Raw genomic sequence first — 21,251 nt, forward strand, 5'->3', positions numbered from 1 at the left:
ACTCATAACATGATATAAATGCACATACCTTGTCAGATCTAAGACTTTAACGCCATCTAGTGGTCTGATCTGACCTTCACCTGTATTGGGGAATGAGTTTGCATGATTATTATCATTAACAATACAGGCAGGTAATTAATTGTATTCTGAAAATTCATTACAAATAAAATATATATATATATTACAGCTACATAATTCTGTTTTATTCAGCACAAAAGGAGTGTTGATCCCTGGATCAACGTTCAGCTTGATTATTATATGATTAACAAAAGACTGGGATCATACGTTATCTGGCTTGACAAAGGGCCAGTGGGTTAAAAAGTAACTTGTTGATCCTTTAAGAAATCAGTTGTAAACAAGTACAATATTTTAGGATTGTTTACCATTTACTTTAGTTTTTCTTTCAAATACAGGAGTTATATAGGTGCGCGTACACGTGCCACTACAACATAAACACGCAGGAGTGAAGAGTTTACATTACAACAAACCAAGTGTTGTATCGTGTTCATGAAGTAAACAAACAGGTGTGCATACATCTATTCACAGCATAAAATAAAGCACTATAAACGATTGTAAAATTCATTTAGAGCACTAAAATGTTCCTGAAGGTATGATGATGATGATGATGATGATGATCACAACCAACTGATGTGTCGCGCGCGTCTGTTACACTAGCGGGATAATAAACAATGGTCGGATTAAAATACAGGTGCTACCTTGCAGCTTGGCAGTGAATGGTCTTCTTATATTCACATAGCTCGTCTTACTCGATTGTAGAAACTGTGATGTTCTGCTTAGATAAGATAAAACTCTTATAAGCGCGCTTCCCGACATGTTGACGCAGGCAACGCAACGCGACGTCTATAAAAGCCCCGCCTCCACGCGTACATTTGGACAAGAATACATGATGGAGGAATCTTTCAAATCTTTGCAAGTGATTTCTGCGGTTATGTCGACACATTTGACATCACATATGATTCAAGACAGAAATGGCTACTAACTGCTATGAAACACTAGCCTACATGCAAACCGACTCCTTCATTCATTGGAACGCATTAGGACATGTTTTGTCTTACATTGTGTGTATTTGTTTAAATCTATAAATTACAGTAATTGTTACCAACGATACAAATTAAAAAATGTCCTTTTCCTGTAAAGCGACTGATTTGGTGAATCTGGTGTAGCGCTGAGAAAAGTAACATCTATCACGTGACCACACAACTCTTCAGCGGCGGACTGATGAGTGACTTTAATAGACGTTGAATTAACACTACATAACGCAAAGTAATACAATATAGGCTATTATTACATATTCTTACTATATAATATTATAGTATTATATAATAAGGAAATAAACCGGGATTTTCCTTTCGTTTTGGCCTACAACTTGACGTCATCACCGAAAAGCCACGAGGTTTTAGTAGGTTAAGAACTACATATCCCATAAACCACCACGCAATGCGCATTGAACCACAAAAACGTCAACAACTTTTCTTCTACTCATTTTAAAATAAAAATAAAAGAAGATATTTTGATGAATATGGGCACCATTGACTTCCATGGTATTTCCCTCTCCTCCATTTTGTGTTCAGCAGAAGAAAGAAATTAATTCAGGTTTGGAACAACTTGAGGGTGAGTAAATGATGACAGAATTTTCAGTTTTGGGTGAACTATCCCTTTAATACATTACTTTTTGAAAGGCCTTGTTGCAATTATAATAATACTTCTTAAAATTTCTTAAAAGTGGTTTATATTTTCAAACAAAGGTACACAATGTTGTAATGCTACGGTATTGCATTCACTCGAGGAAAAAAAAATCTACTCTGTTTTTCTGAATTAACGAGTTAATTATCTCAGAATTACGAGAGAATTTTTCATGGAAAAAAGTTTTTGCTCTGTTTTTCTGAATTAATTACTTAATTATCTCAAAATTATGAGATGTTTTCTTAAAATAAAAATATTTGCTCTGTTTTTCTGAATTAATGACTTAATTATCTCAGAATTATGAGATAAATTTTCATAAATAAAAAGTTTTTATTCTGTTTTTCTGAATTAATGACTTAATTATCTCAGAATTATTAGATAATTAAGTCATTAATTCAGAAAAACAGAGCACATTTTTTTAAATAAAAAATTATCTCATAATTCTGAGATAAGTCATTAATTCAGAAAAACAGAGCAAATATGTTTATTTCAAGAAAACATTATCTCATAATTTTGAGATAATTAAGTCATTAATTCAGAAAAACAGAGCAAAAACTTTTTTTTTCATGAAAAAATTATCTCGTAATTCTGAGATAATTAAGTCATTAATTCAGAAAAGTGCAATAGGATGTATTTATGATGTATCTAGTAGGCTATTTCTGATTTTTAGAAATAAACTCTGACCAGCAGATGGCACAAGACACCAATCTGCTCACACTGTATATTTACAGTGAGTAGAGCCTAAAAACAGTCCTCATATCTTCTGCTGTGTGTTATCAGCAATCATTAGTATTTCCCCTCTAACTCCCACTATTTTAGAACAGCACAAGTATAGCCTACACTTTATATTAATATTCAATCCGATAACATTAGATAGAAGTATTAGTTATTAATATAAGTTATTATAAGTGTCATGAAGTTTAAAATATGGATTATACACATATATTTATTATGGAATATAAAACTGTATACATATATTTCTATTTTTTTTTGCACAAATATACATATTTATGAAACAATATCTACATGTAGCCTACTTCTGCCATTAAAATGTAAAAGTATACACTTGCCCTTTTACATTCATATAAATTACAAAAACTTGGAAGTTTGTCAACCACACAAGTACAAGTTACATATATGAAGCCACGCCTCAAACATCACGAGCCAATCGCGTGCGTGTCCGCAGAGCGCTTTCTAGTCACGTGACTGACAGCAGTATATATGGAGAAGGTCCGCGCTGGTATAAATGAAGCCAAGGCGTGAAACAAAGTCTCTTTTATTGAAGTGTCACTGCTGCTCTGGGGGAGTCCGAGCTACAAAGCAGCTTTTACTAATATCAAGCATGGCAGGTATGTGACAATGATTACACTTTGTATATTAAACGGAGCTGTTGACGTGTAGGGGTTGGACCATCTCGTGCTGAAAAGTACCTGTAAATAGCTGCGATTTATTTACATGCTATATGCTGAGCTTTATACATATGTAAATAGCATCAAAAAGGTTTTAAGGACAGTGCATGTTCTTTGCATTCCTCATATTTCTGCAGGTGTAAAGTGTGTAGCTAATATTTGTTTATATATACTGGCATTATTACTAATATCATTGTTTTATTATCCAACGATTCGTTGTTGAATCAAATCCAGGCGCTCGAGTTCATTGAACCGCCTTTTCGAATGTGTTCGACTCGCAATTATCCGAGTTAACAACTAGATTCAGCGAACTCAGAACCGTCTTTTTTAAATGAATGGTTGTGTGTGACTCGTAATGAGCCGAGGAAATATTAAATGCCCAAAACAATTGGTTTAGCATTTAATTAAAACATGCAAAACTTTTGAGTCAGCCCGGTCTCACCCCAAAACGTCATGTACTGACGGGTCTTGACCATACGGCAACATACGACGAAAAGGGTACCCCTAAAACGTCCATATGAGACGAAGACATAAGCGCACCAGCAGCGCCTCCTAGCGGTACCCTAACGCATACCTAAACCTACCCATAACCCGAATCGTCACATATGGACGTTTTAGGGGTACCCTTTTCGTCGTATGTTGCCGTATGGTCAAGACCCGTCAGTATGTGACGTTTTGGGGTGAGACTGTGTTATTTGAGTGGACAGATATAGGCTGCCTGTAAAATAATTAATATTGTTTAATGCAAATTAGTTTCTGCGCTTTTATGCGCTGAATTATGATTACAAACCGAACTCTGACATTAAGATCAAACCCCCCTTTTAATAAAACTTAACAATATGGCTTTTCTGGAATATTTTACATCATATGCCAAGCAATGGTGTGAGGAACCACGCCATGAGGTAAAAGAATCACTGAATCAGTTTTTGAACAGGTTCTTTGAAATGAATTGTTCAAAAGAACCGATTCTTGTAATCAAATCAACTCATCAAAAAAACGTACTTTTTAAACCATATTAAAAAAAAAATAACAATATTTGGCTTTTCATTTGTGTTACAAAGGCATATAACTGTCTACTGTTTGTATATTAAGCTTTGTAAGTTATGTGGGCAAATCTGCATCATTGATCTGCATTCATTCTGTCATGCAATCAAATTCATAAAACTGTCATCTGTCAGTCATGCCACATTACGCCAATCTGTAACCCTCTCGTTTCCTCGGCAGAACAGGCATTTGTCACTTTGGCCACAAATGATAGCTATGCAAGAGGAGCAATGGTGCTCGGAAAATCCCTTAGGAACCACAAGACTTCAAAAAAGCTGGTGGTGCTCATTGGACCCCATGTGTCCGATCAGTCAAGGTACGACATGTCACGCCACTGTAGAAGTGTGTTGCAAACCCGTCTGGAACACAAAAGAAGTTGTTTTTGAATGTTTTTAGGGCAGTGCTTCATAAGATCTACGATGAAGTCAGGCTAGTGGATGTGCTGGACAGCGGGGACACGGCACATTTGGCCATGATGAAGAGACCCGATCTGGGTGTCACATTCACCAAGCTGCACTGCTGGACTCTCACACACTACTCTAAATGTGTGTTTATGGATGCAGACACGCTGGTGAGTGTTGAGTTAAGCTGTGCCTTGTCAAAACGTGCATGAAATATTTATAATGCGGTTAGTCCGTGTGGTTTGTTATGTCACTTGAATTACATTGTGCCTCATTAACTCAGTGTGTGAATGTAAGCCTCTGTGTTGCGCTTAACTTGTTTAACTTGCACCGATGTGTATGTGCACCACTGAATTGTACACAATAAGACCACAAGTATTTATGCTCTCCTCCCATACCTGTAACAAATCCTTCCCGGACCCAAAGCCCTAATATACTTATACATTTTTTTTGTCCAGAAAGCTTGTATCATTGCATATATATATATATATATATATATATATATATATATATATATATATATATATATATATATATATATATATATATATATATATATATATATATATATATATATATATATATATTAGGGCTGTCAAACGATTAATCGCGATTAATCGCATCCAAAATAAAAGTTTGTTTTTACATAATATATGTGTGTGTACGGTGTATAATTATTTTCTATATATAAATACACACACATGCATGTACTGTATATATTTAAGAAATATTTGCATGTATATACTGTGTATATATATTTATATTATATATAATTTATATTATATATAAATATTTTATATATAAATAACACATTTTTCTTAAATATATATGCATGTGTGTGTATTTTTATATAGAAAATAATTATACTCCATACACACACATATATTATGTAACACAAACTTTTATTTTGGATGTGATTAATCGCGATTAATCGTTTGACAGCCCTAATATATATATATATATATATATTTATATTTTAGAAATAAAAACTTTATATTATTTCTAAATTACTAGATTTTACGTGTGTACGTATGTGCGTGTGTACGTGTCTGTTAGTGTGTTCTGCATTCGGGATGTTCTAAAGTCATGCCTCCATTTATGCCAGATTTTTTATATTCTTTTGACAAATAAAATAAATCCCTTTTTTTTCATGTCCCATTCATTCCTATAGGGGTCAAATTGACCCGCGAGGAAAGGATTTGTTACCATTTTTATGAAAACCACATAAACCCCTCGAATCCAGTCGGAAAAAAAAGTGTGTGTGTGTGTGTTCCGAGTTCAAGTGCAACAAAAGTCTTGGAGCACTCCGATGAACAGTCAATTTAAAAAAATAATAATTATTAAATTAGGAGAGCATTTTGGGAATTTTGACGGTAACACTTTATTTTACAGTGTCCTTGTTACATATGTTACATGTACTTACCATAGTAATAACAGTAAATAATGCATTATTACATGCAACTAACCCTCAACCAAATCCTAATCCTACCCTAACCCTATAGTAAGTACATGTAGTTGCTTAATATTACTCAGAACTTAAATATATAATTACACGGTAACAATGACACCTTAAAATAAAGTGTAACCTTTTTGACTTTCTGTTGACAGTTCTGAGAAGTTTCACACTTATTGTTTGGATCTAGGTGGTGTCCAACATAGACGAGCTGTTCGACAGAGAGGAGTTGTCTGCGGCGCCGGACCCCGGTTGGCCTGATTGTTTCAACTCGGGTGTGTTCGTGTTTCGCCCGTCCGAGGAAACCTACGGAAAACTTCTGCAGTTCTGCACCGAGCACGGCAGCTTTGATGGTACGCAAACCACGAGCGTCATTCATTTTGGGGTGTTTTAGAGCATTACACTACATTAGCATGCACACCAGCAGACAATAGTGTGCTGTTTATTATAAGCACGCGCTGCAGTTTCGACATCTGCCACTTTAAATGATCAAGCTCTTTAAAGCAGGATGGATTCTGATTGGCTGTCAATATGTTTATGGTTCGTCAACTGGACAACATTGTTCAGAAAGTGATTCCAACTATATTGTCCCACTGTGTTGTTGTTGTTGTTATAGCTGTGGTGTGGCATATTCTCACAGAATTAGAATTAATATTTTTATAGTTATCAATAGTTCCCATCCTTGGTGTGAACTATTATATATTGGTAAGTGATTTTTTTTTCCCCCAAGCTGGAGGGATGAGATTACTCACTTAATTACTTAAAATATTTAAAATGAGAGATTGTGAAGAATGTTCCCGCTGCTCTTTTCCACACAATGAAAACTAAACAAAAAGTTACCATAGGTCAAAAGGCACTATTGAAGTAGTTCATATGACGCATGCATTATATTCTGAATCCAAATGTTATGTTGAATGGCTAAGGACAGTAAAGAGCAATAATTTTAGTAAATAACAAACATTTCTGTTTCTTAAAGTTATTGTATGACTTCAGAACACATTGATATGGTGCGAGTCATATAGACCAGTGGCCTGATGTATAAACGTTGCGTACGCACAAAAGGCATTGAAATGTGCATACGCAATTTTCCAAGCACACATCGGGATTTATAAAAAATAAACTTGCCGTAAATGTGTGCGCACCGTATAGACACTCTAGACCGTGTGTACGCACTCATTTACTGGAGTGAGCGAAGTAATGAAGTGAACATAATTATTTAAACTCTGTTTTCCATTTGAACATTGCCATTTCTACATTTAGATTTAATATGCCAATCTCAGTAATAGAGTTAAGCACTGAAATTACATGAAATCATTATCCAGAAGTTACAATGTACAATTTAAATAGAAATATTTGTAGTGGATGCTTTGCTTTTGAACACTTTTCCTGTGGCATGCTGTGTTTTAATGTTTTAACTACAGCGAGGATTGCTTGGCACTTGATAATTCTGCTTTAAATTGTGTTAAAATGGCAGAACTCATGTTTAATTGAGGATATTTTCGCACTAATAATGATCAGTGATGCACTTACTCTGTCTAGCAGATGGCTTAGCAACATAATGGCGTAATGACAGACACCGAAGGACTCGCTCCGTGATCGGACGGTCCATTGGCCGGTTTGAATGGGTCTGATGACAGTAGTGCTGTAAAACCTCATATCCGTGTCGTGCACAGACCGACAACAGCCTAATGATAACTCCTTTTGTGCTCTTCCCAATATTATGAACAATTCAATTGTATTTGAAGGAAACCATATCAATGTGTTTTATTTTTAAAATGTTTTGTCCGTGACGTGCTGAGTCAGACAATTATTTACACTGCAAAAAAAAAAAATTACACTGCTGTTTCCATTAAAACATCCTAAAATATATGTTTATTGTATAAATTTACACAGTACAGTACTATAGTGAGTATTTAAAAAAAAGTAAACTAAATATTTTCCAGATATTTATTTTTCACAGTGTAAATTGGGGTTTTTACATGAAATCATAGAGCTGCCTTTTTAAGTTTTAGGGTGATCATAAAGATGATCTTGTTTAGGGGTCCGTGGCGTCCGAGGGTGCGTTTACACAACTACGAATATAGTGGAAACAAAATGTTTTACTTTGCTTTTTTCGCGCACAGACGACAACATTGTCAAAACATTCCCCGTTCACACGGATCTGTGAAAACGACTAAAAACGCTGTATTCTGCTGTCAGACCAGTAGGTGGCGATGTCATTTTGTAAAGAAACCATAGACCGTAAAAGAAATGGACACAGCGACCCCATTGGATTCAACAGAGAAAAGTGAAGTCAATTAGAAGCTCTCACGTCCTGATGGCTGAGCGACTGCACAGACTCACACTGAGCTTGACGATGTAGATGTGACGTGAGCAACCCGTCTGTCTTCTAGCAGCTGTGCCAAAGAAATCTGAATCATTCCTTTCCGAAACTTGCAGAGACGGAGAGTGTGAATAGGAGCTGTCCATGAGCTAAGAGCAGGAGAAACTTTTGCTAAGTATTCTGATTAATTATTTTGTCATTTTGCCTCCACGTCCCCCCGATTGCCCGCAAGCTTCTCCTCCTGTCCATACGGTAATCTCTCTACTGTGCGATGGAGAGTCGCGTGGTTATGATGCAATCGTTTGCCTATTTTTACAAAAACTGCTTCTACAGGGCCATAACATAAGCTACAAGGTAATGGAGCCTTTTATACATTTTCATGTTTCTTTAGAAATAAATAATGGACAAATGGAGTCTTTAAACGCCTCAGATGTAAAGTTATTCGCTGTCAAAGTGACGCCAAAATGAATGGGAGTCAATGGCATGCTAACAGCAGGGGATGGTCCGCTAATCAATGGCGGCGCCCGGGGAAGCTTCAGTTTTTTTTCTGAAACATTACCCCCTTGAAAGAAACCCTATACGCCTATAAACTGAACATGTAATACACATGCACATGACCTCATTTGCGAGACTATAACGGTATCATATGAAAAACTTGCACTTTGAAACCCGTTTTCAAAAGTTAGCATTTTCAGGCCCTCAAAAGGCTGTTGTTGTGTAAATGAACGGCCAAAACGCATATATATATATTTTTTTTTTGTGAAAACGGTGTCGTGTAAAATGCCCCTGATATAGACCAATTGCAGGATCGGACACCCCTGGTCTCGAATAGATCGTAAACTGACATTTGTTTAAGCAGCTCTTAAGTCTCTCTCTGGTGATTTGGGTGCTTGTCAAGGCCAGACGTGGCTAAATAATGGAGGCATCTTCCTTATCATTCCAGTCGAAACATCTCGGCAGATAATCACACACCCATCAGTTTGACGTGTGCTCATCTTACACATAATGTCAGCGCAATTAACCCGCCCTTTCTTGTTTGCATCACAAAATTACCTCAAGCAAAAAGTTGCCAGCAGAGCCTCCCGAGTATTGCCCAACACAGCTGGTTCAAGAGCCCGGCGAGAGGAATCTGGCACAAGCGCTCATAGCGAACAAAAGCCCTTTCAAGGCAACCCTCTTTTTCCTTTTCTTTGGGAGCCAAGGGCCATTTTTCTACAGCCACCTCTTGGCAAAGTTGCGTGTTACGCAACTTTTATGGGTTTTCGTAATTTGGTTAAATGGCTAAGCGGACGAGCATGCATGTTTCTCTTTCCATTCACTTTGTTTTTTATCTTTTAGTTGATAAAATGCTGGATGAATAATTGTTTGCACATGCCAGCTTGTGCGAGAGAGTTTCAGGAAGTTTTGGACCTGTTTTCAGCTCGACGACACAGTGAACCCATTCTTACACGAGTTTGAGTGCGACCGTCGAGGAACCAATTAGATTGCAGCGTTTTGAGGGAGGGCTCTGATGCGGTTTCTGAAATTAATTGACACCGTTTACATTATGGAGACTGGCAGCTTTTCAAGAGCCTGATTATTGTGCTTTTGTTCTCTTTCTGGGCTGTCATACACGGCCTGTGCTTATTGCAGGCCGTATAAATGCTACACAATCTCGTCAGCTTGAATATTCAGTCTATTTTTGAGAAGTGACCATCCTCTGAACATCCTCTGCCCTGTTTAATGACACGGCAATGCTCTAATGGTCTGGTAATTTGTAATGATTGCTTTATTTTTAGCAGGGCTAGTTTGTCCGTGGTCGTAACAGGAATAGTTTGAACTCTTCATGACTGTTGCCATGTTGTCTCATGGTATTCTCTGCTTATTGAAACTGAGTTTGGGAGGGAAGGAACTACGAAACTAGATTCACATTTTGGAAAGAAAATGTCAGTGATGCTTAAAGCTTTTCTGTGTCACTTGTTTTGCTCACTTCCAGAGTGTTGGGGGTTTAAACTAAAGAAATTCAAAGAACACTGAGTATGTTCAGTGATAATCTCTGTGATCAGCAGTTTCAATAGTGTTTTGTAGGGGTGTCACAATATATCGCAATACAAAAATGCATCAATAGTTATAAAATTACTGTGTGAGAAATTAAAGTTTTCAGAGTTTTAGTGTCAGTACTACATTAAACTAATATGTAAGGGATAATGTAGAGCGAGGCGGTGATCAGCCTGAAGGGGTTGTATTCGCTATAACAACCCCCTCGCTCTACATTATCCCGCTTATTACATGGCTACCCACCAAATAAATCAATAATTTGACAAGGAATATTGATTTAAAAAGGAGTTTATTGATTTAAAAACGATTGTATTGCTTCCGCTAAACAAAATAGTCCGTTCCGTCTCTACGGTTAGAATCCTGCGTCCATAGCAACGCTCTGTTTTTCATGGCAACGGTGTGTGTTATCCTTAGCAGCGAAATATTTTATTATCAAGAAATATCAACCAAGCCATGTAATAAATAATGTATAATAATGCAATGGGGGAATATTTGTGGGCCCTGATAATGCCAAATGTCTTGTTACCAGTAAAAAGTTTTAACAGTAAAAAGCACTTAAAAAGTAAAAAACACATTATTTGTCACATTAAAAGTGCAAGCATATTCGTCTAAAATTATGTATTTTCAGCTGCAGGATCATGAATATTTTTATTCTGGTGTCTCTATTGTCCTGTGCATTAGGCTTGGACTTGGAAACCTATTCATTAACTTCTTTTAACCTTTTCTCATATGTCTTGGAGTACCTGTAGAGTGAAATAGGGCATCAAACAAGTATCTTTCCATTTCCTCGTTTATTACAGTCCTGATGACCTGAGGCTATCATGTGGACTTGTTCTCATCCTCTGCCAATGTAAACCAGCGTGAGACTATGTGCATTCCTGGACCGTTCAGATCATCCCGTCAAAATGAGCGCTTCAAGACTGCAGTAATGTTTGTAGAGCCACATGCAGAAGGAAAGCCCTGGGGGCCGATTCTGAACCCTGTTTCTGACGGCACGCCCAGATAAACTGGCTGTGGATTGGTTTAGCTGGTAAACCAGCATGCTTTGCAAGCACGTTATTCTGAATGCTCCAGCATGTTAGATAATCTGTTTAGGGCACGTAGCATTATTTGAGTTTCAAAAACTCTCTTTTTTTGGCTGGCAGTGAGGATGCTGTATATGGTTTGTGCCGAGTCTATATTAATTTCCTCATATCGTGCACATGGCCTGTCCTGGAGCAAACATTCATGTGTTTTAGTGCAGAGGATGGCAAATCTAAGCGCAGTCCAGCTTAGCTCACGGCTCTCTCTCAAACCAGCTTTCTGCAGGCCAGCACAGCAACTTGAACATGAGCAACATCTTTTTGGGCCAATGTTGCCCTCACACAAAACTTAAGATTGTGCAGATTCATAATAAATTAACTGGATTTTGCCTGCAAAATTCCACCAAGCGACAGTAAATGCAATGTACAATGTGTATGATTCTTTTTAACTCTTTTCCCGCCAGAGTTTTTGAAAAGGTTGCCAGTCACCTCAAGCATTTTTGATAATTTCTGATCATTTTTAATTTTCATGGCCCCCAGAATATGAGCACATTTGTTGTATGAATGTCTGAATATGCAGACCCTCTGCTTTTAGACAACCAAAGAAAAAAAAGTTTTATTCTATCTTCATGCATTCCTTTCTTATCAACACTTGAATGTGGGTATGTTTTTAAGCAACTTGAGCAAAAAGCTGAGAATTGCGTTTTTATCAAAGACCACGTCTGGATGGGATTCAGAGCGATGGTCAAAGCACAGATGGAGTCGATTGAGTCCATCAACACCCCTAATGCTTCATAGCTCGTCCTGGGTCGACACTTCATTCAGAAACATAAGTTTTGATGATCGTTATTTTACACACAGCTACGCAACTACCACTTTACGCTTTGCCGCTTTACCACCCGACATGAGGGTGATTAGATGATGACAGAATTTTCATTTTTGGGCGAACTATCCCTTTAAAAGGGTCATATAATGCCATTTTTGTACAAGCTAATATGATTCTTTAGGGTCTAAATGAAAAGTTTGTAATTTACTTTAAAAATGCTCATTAGTATTGTAAGAAAACACTCATTTTACCTGGTCAAAAACAGCTCTATTTTCAGCACGCCGTTTCAGTGCATGTGTCTTTAAATGATAATGAGCTTTGCTCACCCCGCCCCTCTGTTCTGTACACACACCGTTTGTAACACAATAACACAATAACCATAACGCGTTGTTCATTATAAACGTGGGATTATGAATTATATTGAGAACGTCGTACATAGAAAACATGCCATAATGTACCCTGAGTGTAAACAACCACATTCATCGTGAAGCGTGCAAGCGATTTGCAAAGATTAATATAAAGATTAATATAAAGGTCAATAAAACGTTACACTCACTTGTTCTTCCGGAGGTGCAGCAGGAACACGAATAGTTGGTACTGATCCTTTTTTCTGGAGCAGCTTCTTAGCAAAAACAGCTTTATACTGACCCTCATTTGTAAAGCAGTCTGGTGCGTGAAATGATTCGCGCAAACATGAAAGCATTGACGTTGATCGTGGGGAATATTCCCTTCGAAAAAACAAACTCAGCCACTGCGTCTTCAGCGGTTCGGATTTAGGAACATCAAAATGACTTCTGTGTTCATTATTACACCCAAGAGCAGAACACCACAATCGCTTAGACGCTGTTCAGCTCATAGACAGTGCTCCAGCGTATCAACAATGACCGCGCCTTCTATGATTGACAGCTCGCTCACGAGCGAGGGCGGGTCTGTGTTGAAACGCTGCTGTCAATCAACAATCGTGGGAGGGGCGTCCGACCGTGTAACGTCACAAAATCGAACGGCTTGATTTGAGAGAGGGGGAAACATTATAAGAAGATTAAAAAAAGACCACGGGATGGATTTTTATCATTTTATGATGGTTGTGTACAGGCACTGCCAACACACACTTCAGTACAATCAACTTGTAAAAGTGCATGTACCATTATATGACCCCTTTAATGTTAACCAGCTGTCTGTGTGTCTTCAGGAGCGCTATTAATATTGCCCGTGTCCTCCTACACTCCTGGATTCTGTGTCTGTATAGCAGACACCTGATCTCAATACAGGCTTATTAAACAGCCTTTCAGTGCTTGTTTTAATCGTGTCAGTATGTGTCATGCTGTAACATGTATAGCCGTGTCTCTGTGGTGTGTGTCCTCGCTGACCTTTGAGCAAGCATGCATGTAGGCTGCTCTTTGAGACCGGGATCTCTTTTAGATATGTAGGGTCTTTTTTCAACCTGGGCACATTCCTCGTATGGGAGTAAAGAGCCTAACTGGTCTTCATATGTTTTTTTTTTTTGTTTGTTTTTTTTGCTGCAGTGCTATAAGATGTGGAAAAAAAGTATTGTTGGTGTTTGTTAATTTCATTTTAGGTAAAAAAAAAACACAACTAATAATAAAAAACCGCCACTTGGGACACAACATACTGTATGCAGTGCCATCTGCGCAATATTGTTTGCAGCTGAATCTGAATAATTAACTAATTTTCATTCCTCATTCACTATGTAGTCTGCAGTTCTGGGACGCCTATGTCGTCCACACTGACAGCTACTCTGAGCAAACAGATCAGGTTTCATCACATACAAAATGTCAGTAGGAGGTTAGAACACCTTAGAAACAACCAAAAAGACTGATAAAGAATACTAAAAGCAACGAGGACACCTTAGCAACCCCATAGCAACAGCCTGACATAACATAGCATAACAAAGAATTCAAAATGTAAATTTTATACTTTATTTTTCTGAGTTAAAACAAAATCAAGGTTCTAAAAGGGAGTTTTCGCAATCATTTTCAATCATTGGGTTCCACAAAGAACCTTTTAGTGAACATATTTTTTTTCTTAGTGCAAAGAATATTTAAATAAGCAATTTGTTTATATTTATTCATTTAATTGTTTTAATATATTATTTATTTAGTTTTATTTGTTTAATTTATTTTTTTATTTAATTTATTTAATTATTCATTTGTTTAATCAATCTTTGTATTCATTTGGTTTATTTATTTTTGTTAATTGGCTTTATTTAATTGTTTTTCATTTTGTTAATTATTTCTTCATTCTATTAATACATTTCTTTTAATAAATTGTTTTTATTTACTTATTTAATGTTGTTTAATTATTCATTTTAGTTATTCATTTACTATTTTTAGTTTTTTTTAATTTTTAATTAAATTTAATTTAATTTAATTATTAATTATTTTTAATTATTTATTTGTTCGTTATTTATTCATTTATTTTTAGATATTCATTATAAATTTAATTAGTTTTATTAAATTATTTATTCATGTTTTATTAATTTAATTGTTTAATAATTCTCTGCAATTACACACTTTAGCTTCAATAAAGGCTTAAATGAAGTGCTTTTAGTGTTCTAAATTATATTGATAAATGAAATAGAGTTAATTCCATTTTAAGACATTCTTTATTCATTGTTTGTCCAATAGGAGGGGACCAAGGAGTTCTGAACGGCTTCTTCGGCGACTGGGCAACAGCCGACATCACGAAACACCTTCCTTTCATCTATAACATGAGCAGCATAGCCATCTACACTTACCTTCCTGCTTTCAAACAGTAAGTGCGACTCCTCGACTTCATCAGCGGCCCTGTTTGACACCATATCATTGATCTTGGCATGCGCTGGCCTTCAGGATGGGACAGTAAGAGGATACACACAGTCACATGAGTTTGCTGCTTATGCCTCAACATCAGGTTACAGTAGATGAGGAAAGAAGAGTGTGAGACGGGGCTCAGAACGAGTGTCAGAATCATTTCAGGAGACTCTCTAATTCGAAAATGTTTTCAGCTGCCAGTAGTAATGGTGTGGATAGTATTTTTTATTTTATTTGTTTAGCACAGTTTTACACCATGTACCATATATAAATAGATTTAGCTGATTTCAACCCACAGAAAATGTGACAAAAAGTGAGAGCAGATTTCAGTCCTTTTAAACAGTTAAACCATTATGTATTACTTGACCTCAAAGCAATAGACACATTTTAATGCATTTAAATGCATTCATAAACCTTATGGACACCTATCACACATTCCACATGAGAGTGGAAAGTTCTGCGGATGATGACTAAAAACGACTAAAATGCTGTATTCTGCTGTCAGGCCAGTAGGTGGCGATGTCACTTTGTAAAGAAACACTACGTGTCTATAGACTGAACACGTAATACATGTGCATGATGTCACCGTTTTCACAGATTCATGTTTTTGTAGTTTACACAGAGACGATAACGGTATCATTTCAAAGTTTCATTTTAAAACCCATTTTCAAAAGTTTGAACGGCCAAAAACGCATACAAAAAGGCCTGGCCTGGCCTGGTCCTCTCTCATCCTTCACTGTCGCCGCTCCTCTAATGCTCTGAAGCTCCTCCGTGAGGTACGAGACCGGTGCGTTGCACAGGTGACGCTCATGATCAGTCACACCGTTCTCTCACGGCTCTTGGAGTGATTTATACACTTTTTAAAGTCACGTTTTGTAATATTTGTTTTATTTTTGAAATATAGATTATTTTCTCATCCAGTTTTTGAGGAGGCACTGCCTCCCTTGCCTCCTGGTCTTTAGGAATCCTGACAGTAGTTTATGCTGGCATAAGCAGTTCATAAATCTTGCACTTAAAGGGATAGTTCACCCAAAAATGAAAATTGTCATCATTTACTCATCCTCAAGTTGTTCCAAACCTGTATAAATTTCGGTTACATTTTATTTTAAGGTGTCATTGTTAGTGTAATTATATATTTAAGTACTGAATAATCTTAAAGGGATACTTCACTGATTAGCATTAAGCTTTGTATCAGTAGAAACCAGGTAGTATTTTCGAATGACCGTGCGTCCCTCCCTCATGTCCCCCTGAGACGAGAGATTTCTGTATTGCGTGTCTGGGAAAAAACCTCCGATGACGCCAAAATCGTCATTTAGCTCATCAGAGTCTTTTCTGTCCAGAGGCGAGAGACTCCAGCCAGTAGGAGGAGCTCGTCCCGCATGTCTTCAACCCGCCCATAGGGGGATCTCACCATAAAACGCCGTCTTTTCAGTTTCGAGTTGACTAGTAGCCTAGTCGTATCATTTCTTCCGGTAGCCCTCTGTAACCGGTAGGCGTGGCTTGGGCCTCGTAGGGCAGCGAAGCAAGTGCATTCTGGGAGTTGTTGTCTTTCATCCACATGAGCCAAAAATACATTTTCTGGCTTTTCTCAGTCTAGACGGCACCAACTTCTAAAATAATTTCACATTTCTACTACATAATAAATGACCCAATTTAAATACACATTCATCTTTCCAGTGGTGAAATATGCCTTTAAGCAACTACATGTACTTACTATAGGATTAGGATTTGGTTGAGGGTTAGTTGCATGTAATTATGCATAATTTCTGTTATTACTATGGTAAGTACATGTGACATATGTATAAAGGACACTGAAAAATATAAAGTGTTACCTACATTTCTGTCTTCTGAGCATGAAAGATATTTTGAATGTCGGTTGATGCGCTCCATTGACATCCATAACATTTTTTTCATTATCTGGATGTCAGTGGGGTCCATCAACTGTTTAGTAACCCATATTCTGTTGTGTTCAGCAGAATAAATAAATGCAAACTGGTTTAGAACAACTTGAGGGTAAATAAATGATGACAGAATTTTAATTTTTGTGTGAACTATCCCTAGTCTTTCTGTCCACAGATATGGTGCAAATGCAAAAGTCGTCCACTTCCTGGGCCAGATGAAGCCGTGGAGCTACACGTACAACCCCAGGCAGAGGCGAGTGCGCGGGGACGTGACGGCGGCGGCTCACCCCGGCTTCCTCCTGGAGTGGTGGACGCTGTACAGCGGTGAGGTGGTGCCCATGCTGATCCGAGAGTACGGAGACCAGCCCTTCTGCTCCGGCTGCGAGGTCAGAGCCCACAGAATACTATACAGAACCCTTTCATTGAGTCTTCATGGCCGTGTCACAATTCTCATACTTCCACTCAGGGACTAAATTAACACTAAAGTATATGAAACTGTGTCACTCGCCAGTTGGCTGGTAACATTTTTATGAATTCTAACAATGCATGAACGTGAACAAACATGAACGGCACTCGGAACCGTTGAAAAAGTCAACAAAAGCCTTGACGATTTAATTATTCAAGCGTAAGAAGACGTGAAAGGGAACTGATTTCATTACTCGTGTGCTGTGTGGAAAGCGCGCGCCCAAACAGCCGTGTATCTGACAGCGCGTGAACACGCTCTCTTTCACGTCTTCTTGCACTTGAGTGGACAAATTCCCACAAAATTATGTAAATAAAAAAAATCTAGTATCCTAGTAAACCTACAGTCTGTTATGTCTTAAGTGAATGTAAACCGTTGAGAAAGTAAACGCATGCGTGCAGTATCAGTATATTAGATAAGGGACAACAGCCTAATAAACCTGCGGCTGTCTGTTTTTAATGTCAATCACAAAGGACAAAGATATAATCACTCACTGCTCTTGACTGCATAGTCTTCACTGTATAAATGAAACATCCTTATTAAAGGTAAAAAAAACGGTTATTCAGTGTCAATTTACATTTGCTTGCTTTTATTTCTGCACCTGGAAACTACTGTTAGACCAACCTGAAAAGCACGGTTTATTTCATTAGTATCTTTGTTTTATCGTATTTATTTGTGCTTTTGCTTGTAATTTGATCATTTGTTCTTATTTTATTAAACCAACATTTAAGATACCAGTGAAAATTCACAATTATATTATATAAATTTAAAACATTATTAAAGACAAGTAATCTCTTTAATAATGTTTTAAATTTATATAATGTAATTGTCAATTTTGCAAAAACAGTTTCATGGCTGGTAAAAAATCTTAATGGCCGGTAAATTTTCACCGGTCATTAGCAGGTGTGGCAAAAAGTTAGTTTTAAGCCCTGCTTACACGACAAGCTGTGAATAATGTATCTTAACAACAAAACGCCATGTAAAGTCAAGTCACCTTCATTTGTATAGTGCTTTTTACAATACAGATTGTTTCAAAGCAGCTTTACAATTCATTTAAATGCATTAATTGTAAATCTTTACGAAATTAATTTAGTTAATTTATATATACAGCCGCTCTGGAGACAATGTCATCATCCAGTTCAGTTCTCATATAATGGTGTATTTTTTTTTTTTTTTGTCAAATTTTATTTTACATTTACATATAAGCATCTAGCTAATTTGCTTTAATAATTTAGAATTATTATTATTATTATTATTATTATTATCATTATTATCAATCTAATTTAATAAAATTAAATCTAATAAAAAATAATAATATTTTATAGGTATATAATATTCCAACAAATATAGGTTGGAATAACGGGAAAATTATTTATTAGTGTTTTTTTTAATATAAATATACATGACCAGGTCTAAAATTTTACAATTAGTCGACCTCATATTTCCAGGTTTTTCAAGACTGTGGGAATCCTGATTCTTCAAAGAGGGTCATGTTGTTTGGAATTTACTGGATATATATATATATATATATATATATATATATATATATATATAGATATATGTATGTGTGTATATATATATATATATACACATTTATGTATATATATATATATATATATATATATACATTTATGTATATTTCAATATATATTTTAAAGATTTATTTTTCATTTCTAGAAATCACAAAAAAATGTGTCTGCCTCATATATCCACTATTTTCAAGATTGTGGGAATCCTGGTTTTTCAGAGAGTTAAAGTAAGAAATATCTAGATGTGTAGTAGTTTTGGCTTATTTTAATGCTTGTTTAGTCTGATCTGAAATCATTAAGTCACCCTGAGGCTCTTTGGTTGAGAAGCACTTCTTCAGTTTCTAAACTGCTGGCAGTCTGTCCTTTATCACTTTTGATGGCTGTGATTATTTCAAACTGTACAGAACTTGTAAGTTTACCCCTTTTTTTTCATTAGTATTAATTGAATGTCTTAATTGCCTGTATTCTTCTCTCACCAACAGGAGGATGCTGGTGAGAGCGAGCCGGTCCAGACGCTCATGTCCTCAGCCGAGCGCAAGCAGAGATGGGAACAGGGCCAGGCCGACTACTTGGGAATAGACTCTTTTGACAACATTCAGAAAAAGCTTGATGTTTTCCTTAAATAGTCACAATTTTAAACACACTGAAACTCAGCTATGCAAGTGCCTCACATTGCGATACGCTAACTCCTCACACTCTTTCTCTTCATACAAGCATTTATTGCCTGAACTTTACCTTGGAACCTCATGCAAAATGTGAATGAAATATAGTTAGCAATTTTTATTTTGATTTATAAAGGGAGTTTTAGGCCTCTGAAGTGTCGGCTTTCTCTTTCACTAGCTCAAAGTTCCAATAATGGTGTACTCGCCAGTGTTGCCAAAAGTTTTCAATGGAAAGTAGCAAAAACCTGCTCAGTCGTTTCAATGTCACTGGATGTAATGTGCCGACTGTCAGCACTTTACGTGTGTCCTCTCCTGACCTGTGCTTGCATACACTGCGTCCGAAATCAAATACTTCTCTGCTATATAGTAGCCTATGTGAACAAGAATATGCCAACAAAGTAGAATGTCTGAATGCATAATATTTGGAAAAACAGTATGTGCTTTTATGAAAAAAGTAATGTAAAGTCGCATTCGCTGGACAATGTCCGGCTGTGTCCGAAATCTCACAGGCTACTCTCTTGAGTAGGTAGTCTACTTATTTTGAATAATTACTTCACAACCTCTAAAAAAAGTATGTTCTATATAGTATGGATGTGTGCAATGTAATCTGGACGTACTACATTCGCCATGTTGTCATTATGTAACCTACCAGCATCAGTTGCATTGCTTCACTGTCATTCATAAATCCTGTCCCGTGGCCTCATGGGATAGTAAAGTGTTCATCATATGCTCACTTCAGAATCCCGCCTGAAAGAAGTAGGCCATCCGGGTATTTTTTTTTTTGCCTTCTCTTTTATGAGTAGGCTACTGTGAATTCAGACACACACTGCTTTTCACCTATAATACGGGAAGTATGCGATTTATGACGCTGGTAGGTCACGTGACCGTAACATAACAACATGGCAGATGTAGCCTATACGTCCGAATTTCATTCATAGTATAGAACATTCTTCTTTATAGTTCGCGAAGCAAAAATTCAAATAAAGTAGGCCTTGCCTACCTACTCAGACAGTATGCGATTTTGGACGCAGCGATACTGTATTTTTTCGGACAGTGGAACGAGTTTGATAAAATGACTGACTACATGTTAAAGTCGATGCATTGGTCTCTATAGTCGCTTTAAAGTCGCTAAATTGGTCTCTATAGTCGCTTAATGTCTCTAAAGTGTTGTGAAGAGTCGCTACTCTATAGGCCTGTGAGAGGCCGTCAGTTCGAGTCCCGGTTCATGTTAACAATCTCAGCACTTAAATGAACTATTGGCCTATAATTCTCGTTTAAAGAAGACAAACACTTTTTTCTCCACCTATTGTTTAATCTGTGCATTAGCCTATAATGTTTCACTTTTCAGAGGCGTTTGAGTGTTTTTTTTTTTTTTATCACCCTATATTATTCACATGTTGGATGGTGTATTTCTGTTTACATCTGTTGTGTTATCACTTTGCAACCAATTGCCACTTGTTTTTCCTCATCTTCTTTTTTTATATCTTTGTATTTTTTTCTTCTTTCTTTTTTGTATCTGTTTCCTTTTATTCAGTGTTACAGGGCCTTGATCCCCGGCCATAAAATAAAGCTTTTGAAATGATCGTGTGTGTTTGATAGCCTGGCAAATTTACTGTAGGCCTAGCCTAATGCATAGATAATACATAGGCAACATATAATAACATGTG

The 21,251-nt window shown here is 36.7% G+C and overlaps 2 protein-coding genes across 5 annotated transcripts in view; one reads left to right on the forward strand and one right to left on the reverse strand.

The window, feature by feature from the left end:
* Positions 1-882, reverse strand: part of sugct (succinyl-CoA:glutarate-CoA transferase) — a 140,612-nt gene extending 139,730 nt beyond the window's left edge. The window contains exons 1-2 of the mRNA XM_081352417.1: positions 717-882; positions 29-80 (exon numbers count right to left, since the gene is read on the reverse strand). Of these exons, the coding sequence (XP_081208543.1) occupies positions 29-80; positions 717-834 (170 nt within the window). The 5' untranslated portion in view covers positions 835-882. The remainder of the gene's footprint in view (positions 1-28; positions 81-716) is intronic.
* A 1,983-nt stretch (positions 883-2,865) lies between these two features.
* On the forward strand, positions 2,866-21,167 carry gyg1b (glycogenin 1b). Of its 4 annotated transcripts, none has more exons than XM_081353460.1 (7): positions 2,866-3,053; positions 4,338-4,473; positions 4,554-4,728; positions 6,202-6,364; positions 14,865-14,991; positions 17,091-17,316; positions 19,405-21,167. In XM_081353460.1, the coding sequence occupies exons 1-7, from the start codon at positions 2,951-2,953 to the stop codon at positions 19,546-19,548; spliced, it is 1,074 nt and encodes a 357-aa protein (XP_081209586.1). In that variant the 5' UTR covers positions 2,866-2,950; the 3' UTR covers positions 19,549-21,167. The 4 variants fall into 4 exon arrangements, with proteins under 4 accessions (XP_081209586.1, XP_081209587.1, XP_081209589.1 ...); XM_081353461.1 differs by having other exon boundaries at positions 17,106-17,316; XM_081353463.1 differs by having other exon boundaries at positions 2,953-3,053; positions 4,343-4,473; positions 17,106-17,316.
* The last annotated feature ends 84 nt before the right edge of the window (positions 21,168-21,251 follow it).

The sequence above is a fragment of the Scardinius erythrophthalmus genome (genome assembly GCF_964197995.2).
Source record: "Scardinius erythrophthalmus genome assembly, chromosome: 22".
In the NCBI taxonomy this organism is placed as follows: domain Eukaryota; kingdom Metazoa; phylum Chordata; class Actinopteri; order Cypriniformes; family Leuciscidae; genus Scardinius; species Scardinius erythrophthalmus.

Bases quoted from the DNA above. Each gene is read 5' to 3' on its own strand.
- gyg1b (XM_081353460.1), top strand. From the start codon at position 2,951: ATGAAGCCAAGGCGTGAAACAAAGTCTCTTTTATTGAAGTGTCACTGC. The intron at 4,474-4,553 runs GTACGACATGTC...GAATGTTTTTAG, and splicing joins CATGTGTCCGATCAGTCAAG to GGCAGTGCTTCATAAGATCT. The intron at 4,729-6,201 runs GTGAGTGTTGAG...GTTTGGATCTAG, and splicing joins TTATGGATGCAGACACGCTG to GTGGTGTCCAACATAGACGA.